The sequence below is a fragment of the Geotrypetes seraphini genome, chromosome 4 (assembly GCF_902459505.1).
Source record: "Geotrypetes seraphini chromosome 4, aGeoSer1.1, whole genome shotgun sequence".
Classification (NCBI taxonomy): domain Eukaryota; kingdom Metazoa; phylum Chordata; class Amphibia; order Gymnophiona; family Dermophiidae; genus Geotrypetes; species Geotrypetes seraphini.
In genome coordinates this window covers 27295142-27315904 of record NC_047087.1, presented here as the reverse complement: position 1 = coordinate 27315904, position 20763 = coordinate 27295142, and the positions used below count along the sequence as shown (strand labels likewise).

The following is a 20763-nucleotide window of genomic DNA, read 5'->3' as shown; positions in this document are numbered from 1 at the left end:
ATCCAAGTTCCAATTTTCGAAACCATTTTCCTGGACATCTTGTTAGGCATCTAAGCTGCTGTGCATCTAAAAATAAAGGGGGCAGGGGTGTTGGAGGCATTTTCTGGGTGGGCTTTGGGCATGCTTAGGCTTGGACGTCTTGAAGTAACCATCAAATCTTTTCCAAGACATCCGGGATGGAGCTTCTGAGCTAGAATTGTTTTAAAAGCATCGAACTACCCAAAAAGTGCCCAAACTGACCAGATGACTGCTGGAGGGATTAGGTTATAACCGCCCACCCCACACACACTCTCTCCCAGTGGTCAATCAAAACAATTAACAGTAAACTAGACATAGTTCCAATAAATTATCATTAAACATACAGAAATCTCAAACAATGTTTTTTACTTGGAAAAAAGATATTACTCCAATATCCTCGTTCTTACTCGACAACTCTCCAATAGAATCAGTATCATCCTTAAAAATTTTAGGCGTGATTCTTGACGCCGACCTAAATTTTCATAACCACATTAACCAAATTGTTAAATCCTGCTTCTACAAACTCCGTCTCATACGATCCGTTTCCTCATTTTTAGAGCCCAAATCTATTAACATACTTATTCATTCTATGATAATTTCAAAACTAGACTACTGCAACTCTTTGCTGTTCAATGTGCCACAAAAAGAAAAGAAGAGACTTCAAATAATTCAAAACACCGCAATAAAATTAATCCATAAAGCAAAAAAATACGACCATGTAACTCCTTTACTGATTAAATCCCATTGGTTGCCTATTAATCACCGAATCACCTTTAAAATAGCGCTCTTAGTCTTTAAAGCTCTGTTATTTAATGAACCACAATTCATTTCCAGAATGATTATTCCTCATCATTCTCCCCGATCTCTTCGGTCACTATCTCAAGAACTATTGTCGGTCCCCTCTTTGAAAATAGTGGGTACAAGAAGAAATGAGATGTTTTCCGTTTTAGCTCCTGAAACTTGGAACGCTCTGCCACTCTATATTAGAAAAGAAAAGGACCTCATCTCATTTAAAAAACTCTTAAAATCCTTTTTATTCAATGATGCTTTTATTAACTAATGATCTAATTATTTGTTGCTTTTTTGCCCCGTCCTTAAATGTTTTTTACCCTTTTTGTCTCTTCCTTCTTAGATTAAGAAAATTGTAACTTTGCCCTCTCTTTCCTAGTGTATCTAGTTAGTCATGAACCTCTTAAGTTTTAATAATGTTTGTTATATATATTATTGTTTTTAAAATGTGTTAAAATTTGTTTTATGACTGCTTGTTCACTCATTAGATGTTTTAAACTGTACATCGCTTAGAAAACTCTGTTTATAGGCGATTTATCAAATAAAATTGAACTTGAACTTGGTCACTAACCCCTCTTACCCCACAAAGATCTGAATGAAATAGTACATACCTGTCTCTGGAACAGCAGTATCCGATATGGGAAAGCCTAGTAGAGCTGCACACAGGTGTCTTAAGTAGCCTAGTTGGTGGACTAGTGAAACATAGAGAGGAGGACTCAGGCCCATAAGCCTGGTGGAAAGTGTGAGGCCACCAAAACCCATCAAAACACTGTCATATTGCTATATAGGTGCCACCTGCAGTCAGAATGGCTATTGGGGTGGTAGACAGATTAGTATAGTAGGTTTTGGAGGAGTTTTGGAGGGATCAGCATAAATTACCAGGGATATATGGTGAGATGTGCATCTGGCACCCTTTATGTGAAGTTCACAGCAGGGACCTCTAAGATGCCCCACTGCTCTGTTGGTACGTCTGTGTGGCCGGTCCATAACAATGCTGGCCTCTCCCATATCCAAATGCTCTGGATTTTGGATGCTTAGAACTTGGATGTTTTAGCGGTCTACAATGGTGAACAAATCTTGAGATCCTAAGGTTGGACGTCCTGATGATCAAGACCTCTAAGTAGGCGATTTTCAAAAATAAATTTTGGATGTCAAGCGGTTTTGTCAGTTTCAAAAATGGCCATAATTCCGCATCTGACTTTGGACGTCTAGCAGGAAACATCCAAAGTCAGACTTAGATAGAAACATGACGGCAGATAAAGGCCAAATGGCCCATCCAGTCTGCCCATCCGCAGTAACCATTATCTCCTGAGGCATGAAAGGTTAAGTGACCTCACAAAGGACACAAGAAGATGACAGGGGTGAATTTAAAGAGGGCTAACTTTGCTACAGCTTAAATGCAAAACGTGATCCATGTTGATGTTATGATTGTCCCCTGCCTAATTTCTAAAAGCTAAGTACTGGTTAAAATTTCTATATAATTGAGATATATAAAGAAGCTTGCCCCCAGCATTGCCCCCTCTTCCCCCTCCCTCCTGACTACCCTCTTACTGTCTTACTCTGCACCATTCTCTGGGGACATCTATGTGCAACTGCCCTTATTTTAAAAGGGTTATGTTCAATTTATACACGTAAATACCAGCATTTACACAAGTGCGAGTATATAGAATACAGAATGACACAGTGACAGAATTCATCACCGTTACTGCCCCCACGGATAACCACTGGAAACCATCCCCATGCTATTCTTTAAGGAGAGAGGGAAGAATCAGAGTATGAATGGGCACAGCCACCAATCCTGAAGCCTTGCATTGAAGAATGCTGGCGTAGGAGGACTGAGGTTGAGATAGACACTAAAGAAAGATATTGGATGGTTAGAACATAAGACCATAAGCATTGCCATACTGGTACAGACTGAAGGTCCATCAAGCCCAGTATCGTGTTTCTAGCAGTGGCCAACCGAGGTCCCAATTACCAGGCAGAAACCCAAAGAGTAGCAACATTCCAGAGCTGAGATTGTGATGCCGTAATGCCTCATTCTACCAATGCCTATAAGCAAATCTCATCAGTGATGTCACAATGACTTCATTATCCTATACTTGGCTCACATAATCAGAGAATGAATAAGGACAGCCACTGACTCTCAGTCAGGCCTTGCATTGAAGAATGCTGGTGTAAAAGCACCGAGGTTGAGATAGATACTAAAGAATGACATGGGATGGTTTCCCACAGTTATCTGTGAGGAAAGGGAACAGCGGAGAACCTACGTTACAGGTAAGTAACTACACTATTCTGTCACCGTGTCATTCTCTAATATCAAATAAATGAAGAATACCCCAGTTATAGAGAGCAAGCAAATCTGCAGTAAGTGAACTTGGCAAAGAATTGTTGATTCGGTAGGAGCAACACAAGCATACAAAGATCAGCTTCAGGATTTACAGTGTTTATTTTGGGAAGCACTCTGCAGGAGGGGGTTAGGGGAGGTTGTCTTCTTAGTATCCTAGGGGTTCAACATTCAAAGCAATTTAAATGGCCAGGAGAGGCCCATGGCTATCTGCCTATATTTGGTGGCACTGAACCTAAGAGAGCCACAGAATATACTTGGTTAGCATCTGGGCTGAAACTGGCTATTTTATGGGCAGTCCAGGAGCGGAGTCGGCACTTATCTGGTTAAGTGCTAATATTCAGCACTTAACAGATAAATAGGACAGCATAAAGCAAATTCTGAAAATTGCACTTAACCAAATGTTATCTAGCTGTATTTAACTAGATTTTCAATGCCAGTGCCCAGACATTTCCTGGCATTGAATATCCAAGGATACTGCCAATGGAAACCAAAAAATGCTGACCACTGCCGTCTGAATATTGACTCCCCTAATATCTATTCGTAGTCTGTTATTGAGAAAGACATGGGAGAAGCCACTGCTTGCCCTGAATCGGTAGCATGGAATATTGTTACTCCTTGAGTTTTGGCCAGGTACTAGTGACCTGGATTGGCCACCGTGAGAACAGGCTACTGGGCTAGATGGACCATTGGTCTGACCCAGTATGGCTGTTTTTATCTGTGCCAAGTATAGGACAATCAAGCCATTGTAACATCACTAATGAGGTTGGCTCTGAGGCACTGTGGAATGAGGCATTATGACATCACAATCTCAGCTCTGGAATGTTGCTCTTGCTATTCTTTGAGATGCTGGAATGTTGCTACTCCGTGTGTTTTGGCCAGGAACTAGAGACTTGGATTGGCCACTGTGAGAACCAGCTACTGGGCTTGATGGACCATTGGTCTGACCCAGTAAGGCTATTCTTATGTTCTTATGCAGGTTTCCAAAACGGCAGGCATAATGTCTATGTGACGGCATTTGTATGTCTAGGTTCTGAAATACCAAGTTACACATGGAAGTGTCAACACCTAGGGCCCCTTTTACAAAGCCATGAAACATTAAATTCCTATGGGCTTCGCTGCATGTACTGCGGCAGCATCACTAACGCGGCTTTGTAAAAGGAGCCCTTAGTTGTGTATACCGCCTAGTCTAGTACCGGGTAGAGCTTTGGATTCTTGCCCAGAAATAGCTAAGAAGAAAAAAATTTTTACAAAAATTAAATTGAATCAGGTTGGGCAGACTGGATGGACCATTCGGGTCTTTATCTGCCGTCATCTACTATGCTACTACGTTACTATTGACGTTTTAGACTTTTGACAGTTGTATAATGATTGTTCCTGCCTCAAGTATCCGGTATCTACGTGCATTCTTGCACACATTTCATAAAAAACTCCACCTCGGCAGATCTTTTTCTAAAATTCCACTAGAACTTGACACAACGTGAGCTGGATGTCTTGATTCCAATTTCCCTATCTAAAATGAAGTCGAATAAGCATAATTATATGTACGCTTTGTACAGATTAGCCCCTGCATGTTTTCAAACTTTTGGGGAGCTCTATCAACCAGGAAGGGCGTTGAGGTCAGAGGGAGAAATGAAGCTGACAGCAACCAGGGAACGAGGAGCGCGTAATGCTGCGGCAAAGGCTACAATGTTTTCGATTGCTGGTCTGAAATTGTGGAATGCTCTATCCAGGCACCAGCCGATGTTCAGACCAGGTGCTGGTTACTTCAGCCTTTTAGGACAGACTTTTTCCTAACCTCACTTTATGTGGATATTTAGACAGCAGAGGGAAGGGGTAAAACGCGGACCTCAAGGACCTGACGGACCTCGCGGATCTAAACCCGCACGTCCGTAAGAACCTGAGGTCCGTGCCGCCTGTAGTTAGTTTCTGGCTCTGACAGACCTCGGTGACAATTTAGTGCTGACGGATCCATCTCAGCATAGGGAGGGAAAAGTATTAGGATCCGTCAGCGCTACAATGTCACCGAGGTCTGTCAGAGCCAGAGACTAGTGCTAGTGCTGGAGCAGCTCCAAAATGAATCCTTTAAACTGGTTTCCTGCAGCCCCAGTAAATGGGCTCTGACAGACCTCGGTGACATTGTAGCGCTGACGGATCCTAATACTTTTCCCTCCCTACGCTGAGACGGATCCGTCAGCGCTAAATTGTCACCGAGGTCTGTCAGAGCCAGAAACTAACTACAGGCGGCACGGACCTCGGATTTTTAAGGACGTGCGGGTTTAGATCCGCGAGGTCCGCGTTTTACGCCTTCTCGACAGCAGATCGAAAATTGCCACTAACCAGCTAAGCAGGCACTCCATCAATGCTCTGTCCCCAGTCCGCTCCTAACCTAACCAGTTAGGATATGGCTGGGTAAACTCTTGAATATCTGACAGATAATGTCTAAGTGCCCTTTTATATATGTAAAGTATGCTTATAAAAATACTTATAAAATTACCCTATTAAGTACTGTACACTGTGACTTTTTAGCATGTCAGACATTCACCTTCCTATGTGCTCTGCAAGATGTAATGCTTTTCAGAGACCACCAGGGGATCCTTTCCCTAGTACAGTGGTACCTCGGTTTACGAGTGCACCGGTTTGCGAGTGTTTTGCAAGACAAGCAAAACATTTGCAAAATCGGCGCCTCGGAAACCGAGCGTGGCTCGATTTACGAGCGCCCCCCCACGATCCAGCACCCTCCCCGCCCGCGATACAGCACCCTTCCTCCGCGATACGGCACACTCCCGACGCAATCAGGCACCCTCCCCCCTGATGTGATTGGGCATCCAACCATCGCGATCAGGTACCCCCCCCCCCCCCCCGCGATTGGGCACCTCCCCGACGCTTCTTACCGTCATCTGGGCACCAGCACCGGCATGTCCAGTGCTTGGTGCCGTTGCCCGAAGATCGGCCTCCTCTTCTGAACGTGAACTCGTAAGCCTTCAGCATGCGCAGATGCTCAAGACCCAAAACAAGAGTAAGCTGATCTTCGGGCACCGGCACCAAGCACAGGACATGCCGATGACGGTGCCTAGATGACGGTAAGAAGCGGCGCGGGGGTGCCCAATCACAGCGGGGGGGAGGGGTGCCAGATCGCGGTGGGGGGGGTGTGCTGAATCGTGAGGGGGAGGATCGCGGTGGGGAGGGTGCCGGATCGCAGGGGGGGGCAATGCCGGTTATCGTGGAGGAGGAACCTATCAAAGCGAGTTTCCATTATTTCCTATGAGAAACTTGCTTTGATAAACGAGCATTTTGGATTACGAGCATGCTCCTGGAACGGATTATGCTCGTAATCCAAGGTACCACTGTAGTACCATTCAGCCTTCTATCTGAACTAAAACAGTTTTCTTTTGAATGAACTAAAGTAACTACAGTGGAAGGTTACCTTAATCACAGAAAATTGTAGTGTCATTCAGCAGACGATACTATAAGAGGTTAAGGGGCCTTAGTCAAATGGACTTTTCCCCCGTTCAGTGCCTAAGGAAAAAAAATCTATTTCGAAGAAGGCCCTATATACTCTTGAAAATAAAAAGCAATTCTGTAAAAGTTTAAGGGAAATGAGCAAAGATACATTTTTCACATAATTATAAGATTTAGCTTAAATTGTCTGAGTTGCTTTGTAATTTAATACAGTATTATATAAGCAGCGTCACCATTGATCAACATAATATCTGTAATTTAATATAAGGATAACAATCAAAAAAATTGTTGCATGGTCAGATAAATATTTCCTAGATATTTTATACTATGAAGTTAATTACATGTCTGCGTCCATTATAGCCAAGCCTAATTATGTAATTTTCATTTCTAAAACACAGAGCACTGAAATCTAAATTGTGATGCTACCTTCCCCCACTAAAATAACTGCCTGTGCTGATATTGAAGCATGCTGAACCAGAAGAGAGCATGCATTACAATTATCTCAGGATGACGCCTTCACTACCAAAGGCATTATCTCATGAGAAAAGGAGAACTCGGCTCTTTCAAGGCTCTTTCAAGGCATACAGTCAAACCTTAGTTTGGGAGTGTTTTACAAGCCGAGCAAAACATTCAGCAAACTTTTGTCTTACAAACCGAGCGCCGCCCCGATAAACGAGCACTTACAGCTGCAGGCAGCGCCGCTTCAGGGGGATGCCTCTACCCTCCGCCAGCCAGCCTTCCATGCCGGGTGCCTTCCGCACCATGTTGGAGAACCCCTGAGCCCACGCAGCCGAGCGCCCTCCCACCTGCACGTTGCATATGATCACGCACAACGTCAATTATCGATGTTGTGCGTGTTATGTGGGACGGCGCTCGGCTGCGTGGGCTCAGGGGTTCTCCAGCGTGGGACGAAGGGCTGGCTGGCGGACGGAGGAGGCGTCTCCTTGAGGCGGCGCTACCTACAACTGTACAAGGACCCCGATGGCTGCATGCATCTGGCCACCTACAAACTGCAGCACCTGGCACTTGACACCCGACAGGTACACACCCCTGGGCCACTCCTCGCCACTTCCTCCCAGTTGTCAGCGTTGCCATTATGGCCTATGAGGAAAGTTGCTTTGATATACGAGTACTTTGGATTACGAGCATGCTTCTGGAACGAATTATGCTCATAAACCAAGGCACCACTGTACAGTAACTGATTGTCACCAATGTTCCAATTTTTTAGATGTATTAGGGGTCATTTTACTAAGGCGCACTAACCGATTTAGTGCGCGCTAAAGATTAACACGCACTAAATGCTTAAAGTGCTCATAGAATACAATGGGTGCCTTAGCATTTAGTGAGCGCTAAATCGATTACTGCGCTTTAGTAAAAGGACCCCTTAATTATGTTTCTGGCAATACCAGGTTGATACTTTGGCAGCTGATTGTCCAACATCTTATTAAGAACTAAAGCTCTGTCAGTTGGTCATCAAATATTGTATTCCTCTGCTCCTACGTGCTTTCAAAACTTGTGGGAAGTCTATCAACCTGCAAGATGTTTGAGATCTGAGGGGGGGGTGGATGCCGCTGATCAGTTTAAAAGAAAATGGGATTCGCTAGGTAAAATCTAGAAAATTAATTTTTTCAATTGCCGGTAAGAATCGCTGGAATTCAATTCCAGGCGCAATGAGATTATGCAAAGATCGTAGGTCTTTCAAGAACTTGTTAAAAACACAGTTGTTTGTGGACGCCTTTCTCTAACTCTGTGGTTATTATTTGTTTTAGATTTGAATAATTCTGTATTAAGGAATTTTGTGGGGGAGACTGACTTACTGGGTCAGACCCATGGTCCATCAAGCCCAGTAGCCCATTCTCACAGTGGCCAATCCAGGTCACTAGTACCTGGCCAAAACCCAAAGAGTAGCAACAATCCATACGGAATCCCAAAGAGCAACAAGATTTTAGAATCCTAAAGAATAGCAACATTCCTTGCTAGCGATCCAGGGCAATTAGTGGCTTCCCCCATGTCTTTCTCAATAACAGACTATGGACTTTTCCTCCAAGAAATTGTCTAAACCTTTCTTAAAACCAGCTACGATATCCACTCGTACCACAACCTCTATTCTCTGAGTGAAAAAAACTTCCTCCTATTGGTTTTAAAAGTATTTCCCTGTAACTTCATCGGGTGTCCCCTAGTCCAGTGTTCTTCAACCACCAGTCCATGGACCAGTGCCGGTCCACAGAAATTTCCTGCCGGTCCACAGGGCCAGCACGTGCATCAGGCCCAAAACAGTGTTCTTCAACCGCCGGTCCACGGTGCAATCGATGCGGCATTATCTTCGAGCCAGCTCCCTAACTGATTCAGTGCACAAAGCCACAGGCAGTGGCTCCTACGGGCATCCTGCGCTTGAACCAGAAGCCTTCTCTCTGACGTTGCAACGTCAGAGGGAAGGCTTCCAGATGAGGCACGGGACGTGCAAGGTGCAATTAGTACTATTATAGGGGCGGGGTCTGGGTGGAGATTGGGTAGAGATGGGCGGGGTCTGGCCCACGACTTAGCCCCGTGTTCTTCAACCACCTGTACAGGGACCGATGCCGGTCCACAGAATAATTCTTTTATTTCTGCCGGTCCATAGGAGTAAAAAGGTTGAAAAACACTGCTCTAGTCTTTGTAATTTTTGATGGAGTGAAAAATCGATCCACTTGTACCCGTTCTACTCCATTCAGTGATTCATAAATTTTTAAAATAAATAAATAATGACTCTTTTCAACTGATCTCTTGCTTCTTCTTTTAAGCTTCAGAGAAGGGTGTGAGCTTGAGGTTATCCAATTGTTTGCTGTTCCTAAGAACTAGAGGTCTGCACGGGAACGGGGATCGCGGGGATCCCGCGGGTTCCCCCCCTGGCCCACGGGACTCCCACGGGGACGCCCCCTGGCCCACGGGACTCCCACGGGGATGCCCCCCTGACCCACGGGACTCCCACGGGGACGCCCCCTTGCCCACGGGACTCCCACGGGGATGAAAACAACCTACCTAAATTCTGGCGATGCAAGTCTGGCGTCGCGTCGGGAAATAGCCATGTTGAGCAGTGAGCTCAGCACGTACACAGATGAAAGCCTTGCTTGCTGATTGGTCCGGCGGCCCCGCCCCACCGTGCCGCCGGACCAATCAGCAAGCAAGGCTTTCATCTGTGTACGTGCTGAGCTCACTGCTCAACATGGCTATTTCCCGACGCGGGCATTAGGCTGTTTTTTGTCATTTCGGGTGGGGGATGGCAGCGGCAGCAGCAGCCTGAAAAAGAAATCATCCTGGCCGGGTTCGGTGTCATGCTCCGGAGCTTCTACAGCCTTCCTATCTCCCTCTCCCTTCTACCTGCGGCTCTCTTCGGCAACTCAGCAGCAGCTTCTGACGTCGGGGCGTACCCTCTGCGAGTCCCGCTTGTTTCAACTTCCTTTTTCCACAAAGGTGGGACTCGTAGAGGGAAGGCCTCGATGTCGGCAGCTTGTCTTGATCACCGCTGCTGACGAGTTGCTTAAGAGAGCCGCGGAGCAGGGGGGTGTTGCCAGGTGCAGGTAGAAGGGAGAGGGCCAGATGCAGGACTCGTGGGTGAGGGAGGAGAAGAGAGAGGGGAGAGAAACAAAAGGAAATATTTCATACTGGGCTGGGCAGGAGTGGAGAGAGGGTGGAAAGATTCTGGCTACAGGGTGCATTAACAAAGGAAAAAGGGGGAAAGCTGAAAATGGAGATAGTGACACAAAGAAGAGAAAGGGTAAGCAGGACCTTCTGAATAAGGATAGAGATACAGAGGGGACATGAAGAGGAGGTGAAATAGAGACATAGAAGTAATGCTGAAAAAGTGTGTGTGGGGGGGGGAGATAAAGACATTGAAAGGGCAAATGGTGAATATGGGGTAAAGACAAGGACAGAGACAAATGAAGATTCTGAAAAAGTGGTGAGATAGGGATATAGGTGAGATGGACACAAAGAAGGCTGACAGACACAGAAGGGAAATGCTGGATCAAGGAGAGATGGGGCTCAGGCTGGATGGAATGAGGAGAAATGCCTTGTTGGCCCGGAACTTCCTCTCCTACGTCAGAATTGACGTCAGGGAGCGGAATGCTGGTCAGCGCGACGCTTCTGCAGGGAAAGCTTGGGACAGCGGTGGCTTGGGGACTATTCCCCGATGGCGGTGGCAGCAAACCGAGTGGCTTGGGGGAGGGCACGGAGAAAGAAAGAAAGGGGGCAGACAGAGAGACAGAAAGAAGGGGGAACAGGGAGACAGAAAGAAAAAGTTGGGGGAGAGAATGAGGTCTGGAGGAGAGGAAACATACAGGAGGCTGAAAGAAAGGAAGAAAGATTGGATGCACAGTCAGAAGAAGAAAGTGCAACCAGAGACTCATGAAATCACCAAACAGCAAAGGTAGGAAAAATGATTTTATTTTCAATTTAGTGATCAAAATGTGTCTGTTTTGAGAATTTATATATGCTGTCTATATTTTGCACTATGGCTCCCTTTTACTAAACCGCAATATTGTTTTTTAGCGCAGGGAGCCTATGAGCATTGAGAGCAGCGCGAGGCATTCAGCGTAACTCCCTGTGCTAAAACCTACTATTGTGGTTTAGTAAAAAGGGAGGGGGTGTATTTGTCTATTTTTGTATTTTGTTACCGAGGTGACATTGCATAGAGTCATCTGCCTTGGGAAATGTATATGGCAGATATCTTTGTTTTGTGTTCAAAAGAAAAGGAAATGCATTTCTGGTTTTATTTCTACAGTGTTGAAGTACTTGTTGGCCCTTGCTGTGACTGGTGGGGATCCCCAAGCACCGCCAGCAGAGGACCTCCTCTAGAGATGGTCAGAACTCCCCTCCACCAAGCGCAGCAGTCGCTGGCAGCATCCATGAGCCACTGAGGTGCCAGCATCTGTGACTCAGGGACGCTACTGCTGCCTGCCAAGCTTGGCAAAAGGGACCCCAGGCCAACTGCAAAGGAAGTCCTCAGCTGACAGTTTGTGGGTTCTCATCAGCTGAGTATTTATATTTTATATTTACATTAGAGGTTCTGGTAGAAACCCATTTACAAAGTATGTATTCTTCCCAATTAATATTTCCAAATTAATAGTCTCTTTGCTTATTTGTAAATGGGTCTCTACCAGAGCCTTTAATTCAGTAGCATAATTAAATAAAATAACTATTTCTGAAGTTTATAGGGAAGGATGGTGACGGAGGGGATTCCTCGCGGGGACGGGTGGGGACGGAGGGGATTCCTCGCGGGGACGGGTGGGGACGGAGGGGATTCCTCGCGGGGACGGGTGGGGACGGAGGGATTCCTCACGGGGACGGGTGGGGACGGAGGGATTCCTCACGGGGACGGGTGGGGATGGGTGGGATTTTGGCGGGGACGGGTGGGGACGGGTGGGATTTCTGTCCCCGCGCAACTCTCTACTAAGAACTCTAATGAACAGTTTGAACTAAAACAAATATGATTAACACCCTCTAGTACAGAGAGATAACTGCAAGCAAGGATAGATAAGAGAACTTACAGCCTATACAACAGAAGGGATTCCAATTGGCTGACTGGCACAGATGCTGTCTCTAGACTAGGAATGGGCGACCACAGTCCTCGCAGGTCACGATCCAGTCAGGTCTTTACAATCTCCACAAAGAATATGTACGAAGATTGATGTGCATATAATGGGAGCAGTGCATGCAACTCAATCTCAAGCAAATTTATTCTAGAAATCTTGAGAACCCAACAGCATTGTTTGCCCGCAAGGATCGTGGTTGCCCACCACTGTTCTAGACCAAAAGGTTGCTGGTTCTACTCCCTGATAAGAAGCTTACTCACTAAGATACAGATAGATAAAACAAACAAAAGGGTAAATCTGAAGCATGAGTGAGAGCTATTTATTTATTAATTTGTGAGTTTGACGCTTACTGTACCATTTAAACTGACTTGCAGGACCAAGGGTTTTGCAATCTAAGATTACAGTGAGGAAAAGAACTCCATTGGTGGACAGGAAAGAAGGTCACATTCATACAAAGAGAGCAAACATGCCCACAGGGGAAAATGGGGGCTCACTAGACGACAGTTCAAGGCTTGATCAGGGGGCAAATGCAAATATCTCTTTCAATTGAAAAGAAACTCTGGAGTGAGAAGGCATAGAATGTGGTTAAATGGTAACAGGCTCAGGAGTAATCTATGAAAATACTTCTTTACAGAAAGGGTGGTAGATGTGTGGAAAAGGCTCCCGGTAGAGGTGGTGGAGACAAAGACTGTGTCTGAATTCAAGAATGCATGGGACAGGCACATGGGATCTCTTAGGGAGAAGAGTCAGTTGATGCTATGGATGGGCAGACTGGATGGGTCATTTGGCCATTATCTGCTGTCAGGTTCCTGTATTCCTATAACCATAAAGCTCTATGACCTCACAATGCAGGTGTAAAGAGCCTTAGCCTATAGGAAGAGGAGATGCAAATGTTAAGAGCCTTAGCCAATAGAGAGAGGAGGAGATAGTGGACGCTGCAGATGGCCTTTATCTGCCATCATGTTTCTATGGGCTAGATTCACAAAGCAAACCGATCGTGTACCGATCGGTTTGCGACCCCTTAGCGACCAAATTCCCCTCCGGCCCGATTCACTTACCTCTCTGCCGACCATCCTCCGATCCGCAAATGCAAATGAGGGGAGGGACATTCAAAAGTAGGGAAGGCAACAATTCACAAACCAAAATTTTCAATCCGACTGGGCTGGCCGATCAATTCCTAAAGCGACTGCTGGGGACCATTCGCACACCTCTCTACCAACTCTCCTGTTCCATTGCCTCCCTGCACTCTGCCCTGCTCTCTTCTGCCCTGATCTCGCTGCCTGTTCCAGGAGAGCAGTGCCTATTGGCTCCCTGACTTCCAATTATGCTTCATCTAGCAGAAATCAGTATTAGCAGCCTTCTCTGCAGTGTGAGCCCACTGTTTAAAGCGGGGCTGCACGCTGCAGTGCAGCCCTGCTTTAAACCCGCGGGCTTGCACTGCAGGAAAGGAGGGAAGAGGCTGCCACTGGGAAGAGGCTGCTGCCGGCGGAGATAGGAGCAGGAGATTGGGCCCGAAAAAAAAAATAAAAAAGGACACAAAACGCATGCGCAGACCATCTGCAGGGAAAGCAGATGGTCTGTGCATGCGCGGGGATCGCACACCAGCGATCCGGGCAGGCAGATGGGGGTGTTCCTCCGATCACGCTCATCTGCATATTTGTCTTTTGTGAAATCGTCGGACCTGCCCAGATTGGGCCCGATCGGGCAGTTTAGTGAATCTGGCCCTATGTTTCTATGCCTCTTGATAACTTTTCCTCTGATACAGAGCTAAGGGGGAAATTCATCAAGAGGTGCTAATTCTGTTAACGCATGCTAATGCATTTAGAGTGCTAAGGGCTAAAACGCCCATTATATTCTTATGGGCATTTTAGCATATAGGCATAGATTCACTAACCTGCCCGATCGTGTCCGATCTGTGGCAGGCCGACAAATTCTCCATGCGTCCTCATGCAAATGGGGGCGATCAGAGGCACGCCCCCCACCGACCGCACAGATTGCTGGAGAGCGATCCTGATGCATGCGCAGACCATCTTCTTTGCCTGTAGATGGTCTGCGCATGCTCACCGCGAAGGAAGAGCTGGAAACTCTTTTTTTTTTTTTTTTTTAAACACAGAGCTGGAAACTTTCACAAGCCCGGTTGAAAGCGGGGCTGCACCACGGGTTTAAACCATGGAGTCGGGGCAGAGAGCAAGAGAAACGGGGCAGAGAACAGGAGAAGGAAAATCGGGGCAGAAAGCAGGGTTTCTGCACAAGCGACTGGTCCTCAGCAGTCGCTTCTTTTTGGATCGACCAGCCCAGTCGCTGTTCCTGAAATTGTTTTGTGAATCGCATCCTTCCTACTTTGCATGCCGTTCCCCCTCATTTGCATGCGGGGATCAGATCGGAGGATGATTGGCTCAGAGGTTAGTGAATCGGGCGGTGGGCTTAGTGAATCTAGCCGTTAGCGTGCACAAATGGAGTTAGCGCCCCTTGACGAATTCCCCTTTAAAGCAGTTATTACTTGTTCTGTAATAGCCAGCAGGAGTGGCTTAAGCAGATGACCGCTTACCTCAAAGACCAGTGTCTCATTTGTTGGCCCCATTGAATATAGGCTTTCAGGATGGTTAAAAGAGCGCTGGTAATCAAACACTGTCCCAGCAAAGGAAAACTTTCCAGGCCAGCCAATTGTCCAGTCTCCCGTTAGATAATATTTATTATTCATATTGCGAACTGCAAGATAGCTGGTAGAGATGTGAAGCTCACGGATGTTAATGCTACGTGCGCCTGCAGGGATGGTGACTGCTGGGTAATATCCTAAAAGAGAAAATATTCAGCACCATTTTAGATTGGCTGTAGAAACAGAAACATAGGTTAGTGTGCCTCAATTTTCACCTGTTATTTTTAGAACAAAACCTGCCATTATACAGCCTGTTCTAAAATACAAGGAAAGGGACATCCATTTAAAAAATAATGTGTACAGAATAGGTTCTTAGAATGCTGGAATATAACTGGTTATCTTTATCTTAGTTATGTTCATGATACTGTCACAACATAAGAACATGGAGGTCCATCGTGCCCAGCAGTCCGCTCGCGCGGCGGCCCGACAGGTCCAGGACCTGTGTAGTAGTCCTCTATCTATACCCCTATATCCCCTTTTCCTCCAGAAAATTGTCCAATCCCTTCTTGAACCCTAATACCGTACTCTGTCCTATCACACCCTCTGAAGTGCATTCCAGGTGTCCACCACCCCGTTGGGTGAAGAAAAACTTCCTAGCATTGGTTTTGAATCTGTTCTCTTTCAACTTTTCCGAATGCCCTCTCGTTCTTGTAGTTTTCAAAAGTTTGAAGAATCTGCCCCTCTCGACTTTCTCTATGCCCTTCATGATCTTGTAAGTCTCTATCATATCCCCTCTAATTCTCCTCTTCTCCAGGGAAAAGAGCCCCAGTTTCTCCAGTCTCTCAGTGTATGAAAGGTTCTCCATACTCTTTATCAAGTATGTCGCTCTCCTCTGAACCCTCTCGAGTATCGCCATATCCTTCTTAAGGTACGGCGACCAATATTGGACGCAGTACTCCAGATGCGGACGCACCATCGCCCGATACAACGGCAGGATAACTTCTTTCATTCTGGTTGTAATATCCTTCTTGATTATACCTAGCATTCTATTCGCTCTCTTAGCGGCCGCTGCGCACTATGTCGACGGCTTCATTGTCTTGTCCACTATTACCCCCAAGTCCCTTTCCTGGGTACTCTCGCTCAATAACATCCCTCCCATCGTATAGCAATGACCTGTTAATCTTGCTGGTTTGGGATTAAGGGGAGGCGGATAACTCTTAATTCCTCCAGTGGAGGGCTGATCAATTGCATCTGATCAATAAATCCTAAATGTGCTCGTTCGTTTGTATAACCTCAACAAGGATCTTTCAGGACAGAGATGTTTTTAGTCCCTTCTGGAATGAGGACTAACCCCCTAATTCTATAAAAAAAACACCCAAAAATTACACTGACAATTTTGGCTGCGTACCCAAGTTGCATACACAATTTAATGGAATAACAAGCTAATTAGCAATGATAACTGGCATTTTAACAAGCAATTATTGGCATTAATTAGAATCAATTTAAGAGTTACATTCATAAATTTAGGCATTGGATCTGTACCTCAATTTTAGATGTGAGACAAAAAACGGGGGTGGAGAAATGTGTGTGGGGTGGGGGGGTGGATCAGGCGTTCCTTTAAATTACGCATGTAATTACAGAATTACAGAATGTGGCACAGGGTCCCCTTGCCTAAATTTAGGTGTGACCATTTGCAACACATTTTTGTTGGTGCAAATGGCTGTGCCTACTTTTAGGGCTCCTTTTATGAAGGCGCGTAAGGTCCTTAACGCGCGGAATAGCGTGTGCGAAAATACCCTGCGCACTAGCTGCTACCGCCTCCTCTTGAGCAGGCGGTAGTTTTTCGGCTAGCGTGCGCTATATCGCGCGCTAATCCGGTGCGTGCGCTGAAAATGCTAGCGCACCTTCGTAAAAGGAGCCCTTAGTCTTGTTTCCTGGGCTTAAGCACTATTCTATATATTGCACCTAACTGTAAGTGTGGTTTACAGAATAGCACTTTTTGGGTGTCATATATAGAATTAAGCCCTAAGGCTCAGATTCTCTAAACCAGTGGTCTCAAACTCGCGGCCCGGGGGCCACATGTGGCCCGCCAGGTACTATTTTGAGGCCCTTGGCATGTTTATCATAATCACAAAAGTAAAATAAAACAGTTTCTTGATCATATGTCTCTTTAGCTACAAATGACAATGTTATTATTAAGACTTAACCAAAAAGAAAGATTTATAAACTAAAAAGAGTTTTACCTCATGCAAAACTGTCATTTCTTTAATAAGACATTAACTATTTTTTTCTGAGGCCCTCCAAGTACCTACAAATCCAAAATGTGGCCCCGCAAAGGGTTTGAGTTTGAGACCACTGCTCTAAATGGTGCCATTATGAGCGGCCGCCTTAAAATCAGCCCGGTTTCGTACCTGCTGAACCAGCTAATTTACACCCCTTTAGCCTCTGCTTAAAGCGTGAAGATCATGTAAGGTTTGTTTTGATTCTCTCCTCTTTCTTTCAAGATGACCTTGTGACGGAAAGAGGATCCTAAGCTTTTTCTTACCGTTAGATGTGTGGTGATTCAGATATTGACCTTTATAAAACTTGCATGTCGAGTTATCCCCTTGGCAGACTCCACAAGCATCCCAAACAGCTTTGGAGCCAAGCGCATGGTCACAACCGACCAGCTGCAATCAAAAACGAGATAATAGTCACCTAAGATGGGAGACATCTTCAATGCAACGTGCAACTCAGCCTCATATGGCATCAGAACAATCCCGCTCCGTACAGTTGGGGGATTGACCCTCTTGAAATAGATTATTTAAATCAACACGAGTTATTTTATTATTTTAAAAAAATGGTAGATTAGCCATTAAATATGCAGGGCAGCTATCTAATGCATGGATCTCAGCACTAGGCACTATTCTATAAACATTAATAGAATAGCACTTAGGGCTGGATTTTACAAAAAGCGCCAGTATCGGTGGCCACCTAGAAAACAGTGCCGTTTGTAAAATTGCGAAACACAAATACTCCAAAAATCTGCCAGAGAAACAAGAAAGAAACCCACCAAGAAGCAGAATAGATCACAAGGTTCTAAGAGTGGCGACTAAATGACCAAAAAACTGTGAACACAATGCTAAATAACATGGATACAATAAATATAATTTAAATGGAGTACCCTCAGTGTGGTTGGGCAGCGAGGGGAGATATACCGTATTTTCACGCATATAACGCGCATACGTGTATAACACGCATACGCGTATAGCGCGCGGGTCCAAAGCATTTCTGTAAAAAAAATTTTATATAATAATAGTTTCAAGGCGGTTTACATCGAGTTAGATTAGGGTCTGCATAGACAGGCAGATTTACAATTATTTGTCAGAATTACAGATTTGTTATTAGAATTACAGAGTAACAGAATTTCAATTATTTATCAGCTTTATTTGAACTAGACAGAGGATGAGGAAAGTGGGGAAAAAGGGGGAGGCCTCATGAGGGGGCCGGGTTGGGGAGGGGGGGAGTTATTGTCAGGGGGGGGAACAATTCGGGTCTTGTTTGCTGAATAGGTAAGTTTTAAGTGATTTTCTGAACCCGAGGTAAGTGGGGGCCTCTAGTATCATTTGTGCTAGCCATGGGTTCAGCTTAGCTGCTTGGAAGGCGAAAGTTCTGTCAAGGAATCTTTTGAAGTGACAAAGTTTGGGTGAGGGGAAGGCGAACAACTGAATACGACGGGATTTCTTGTTGGTGCGGTAGAGGTTGAAGTGAGGGTTGATGTAGCTTGGCGAGGAACCGTTTACAGCCCTGTAACAGAAGCATGCGAATTTGTAAAGGACTCTAGACTCGAAAGGCAGCCAGTGGAGTTGGTGGTAGAATGGGGAGACGTGTTCCCATTTCTTTAGGCCAAAGATGAGGCGCACGGCGGTATTCTGGATTATTTTTAGTCTCCTGGTTGTTTTCTTCGTGGCGTTAAGGTATATGATGTTGCAATAATCTAGAATGCTAAGGATGGAGGATTGTACAAGAAGGCGGAAGGAAGTGTCATTGAAGTATTTTTTTATGGTGCGAAGTTTCCAAAGTGCAGAGAAGCTTTTCCTGATGACGAGGTCGGTGTGATTTTCTAAGGAAAGATTTTTGTCCAGCGTGACTCCCAGGATTTTTAAGGTTGGTTCGAGGGGGAAGGTCATTCCTTTCAGTTGAATTGTAGTTTCTTTGATTTTGTCATTGGGGGTATACCGCGCATGCTGCTATAACCTCCTCCCACTCCCGCTTACTCTTCTGGCCTGCGAACCGGCATCTTCCCCCCCGCTAGCGTCACCCCCCTCCCCCGCGATCCTACATCCCCCCCAGCACCGCAAAACATCTCTTACCCGATTGGGCACCGGCACCAGCACCAATGCACGGGACGTGCCAGTGCCAGTGCCCGAAGATCCTCCCTCGTTGTTGCTGGACTGGGCTGGGCTGGGCGGTGCGAGGGAGATCCTCCTTCTTCCTTGTGCCGGGCTGGACTGGGCTTTGAGCATTTGCGCATGCTCAAAGCCTTCTGGTCTCGCTCTCTCCGAGATTCTGAGAATGCTCAAAGCCCAGCAACAACGAGGGAGGATCTTCGGGCACTGGCACTGGCACGTCCTGTGCATTGGTGCCGGTGCCGGTGCCCAATCGGGTAAGAGATGTTTTGCGGTGCTGGGGGGGATGTAGGATCGCGGGGGAGGGGGGTGACGCGAGCGGGGGGGGAGGGTGCCGGTTCGCAGGGGGGATGCCGGATCGGAATGGAAAAAAAAAAAAATTGTACAACGCGCTCACGCGTATAACGCGCAAGGTTATGCGCGGTTTGTAAAAATCGTGTATAACGCACGCGTTATATGCGTGAAAATACGGTACTCCAGCGCTTCACATAACAGGACACTTGTTGTTCACTTGTTCACTTGTTGGTTGGTGATTCATTTTTCACAATTTTGATTTATCACACACAAGGAGATACCCTATGATGGTGTGTGGGCAGGAACTTGTTGGTCACTATCCTGTTATGTGAAGCGCTGGAGTATATCTCCCCTCGCTGCCCAACCACACTGAGGGTACTCCACTTAAATTATATTTATTGTATCCACGTTATTTAGCGAAAGACGTAAGAAGACTTGAGGCGGTCCAGAGGAGGGCGACGAAAATGATAGGAGGCTTGCACCAGAAGACATATGAGGAGAGACTGGAAGCCCTGAATATGTATACCCTAGAGGAAAGGAGAGACAGGGGAGATATGATTCAGACGTTCAAATACTTAAAGGGTATTAACGTAGAACAAAATCTTTTCCAGAGAAAGGAAAATGGTAAAACCAGAGGACATAATTTGAGGTTGAGGGGTGGTAGATTCAGGGGCAATGTTAGGAAATTCTACTTTACGGAGAGGGTGGTGGATGCCTGGAATGCGCTCCCGAGAGAGGTGGTGGAGAGTAAAACTGTGACTGAGTTCAAAGAAGCGTGGGATGAACACAGAAGATTTAGAATCAGAAAATAATATTAAAGATTGAACTAGGCCAGTTACTGGGCAGACTTGTACGGTCTGTGTCTGTGTATGGCCGTTTGGAGGAGGATGGGCAGGGGAGGGCTTCAATGGCTGGGAGGATGTAGATGGGCTGGAGTAAGTCTTAACAGAGATTTCAGCAGTTGGAACCCAAGCACAGTACCGGGTAAAGCTTTGGATTCTCGCCCAGAAATAGCTAAGAAGAAAAAAAAAAAAAAAAAAATTTTTTAATTGAATCAGGTTGGGCAGACTGGATGGACCATTCGGGTCTTTATCTGCCGTCATCTACTATGTTACTATGTTGTGTTCACAGTTTTCTGGTCATTTAGTCGCCACTCTTAGAACCTTGTGATCTATTCTGCCTCTTGGTGGGTTTCTTTCTTAAGTTTGTAAAATTGCAGCTTTGTGAAAGGCAGGTGCTGGAAATGAAGGCCAGGGGTTTTAAGGCCCACATTTCTGGCACCAACTTTTCACATGATGCTTA

General features: G+C 45.9%; 1 protein-coding gene and 1 long non-coding RNA gene across 2 annotated transcripts in view; one reads left to right on the top strand and one right to left on the bottom strand.

Moving 5' to 3' along the window:
- The window catches only part of ADAMTS18 (ADAM metallopeptidase with thrombospondin type 1 motif 18), a 182249-nt gene that overhangs the window by 40038 nt on the left and 121448 nt on the right, over nucleotides 1-20763 (bottom strand). The window contains exons 13-14 of the mRNA XM_033943503.1: nucleotides 17325-17448; nucleotides 14732-14976 (exon numbers count right to left, since the gene is read on the bottom strand). Coding sequence (XP_033799394.1) covers nucleotides 14732-14976; nucleotides 17325-17448 — 369 coding nt within the window. The remainder of the gene's footprint in view (nucleotides 1-14731; nucleotides 14977-17324; nucleotides 17449-20763) is intronic.
- The window catches only part of LOC117359988, a 361948-nt gene continuing 352144 nt past the window's right edge, over nucleotides 10960-20763 (top strand). The window contains exon 1 of the long non-coding RNA XR_004539339.1: nucleotides 10960-11018. This is a non-coding gene — a long non-coding RNA (uncharacterized LOC117359988). The remainder of the gene's footprint in view (nucleotides 11019-20763) is intronic.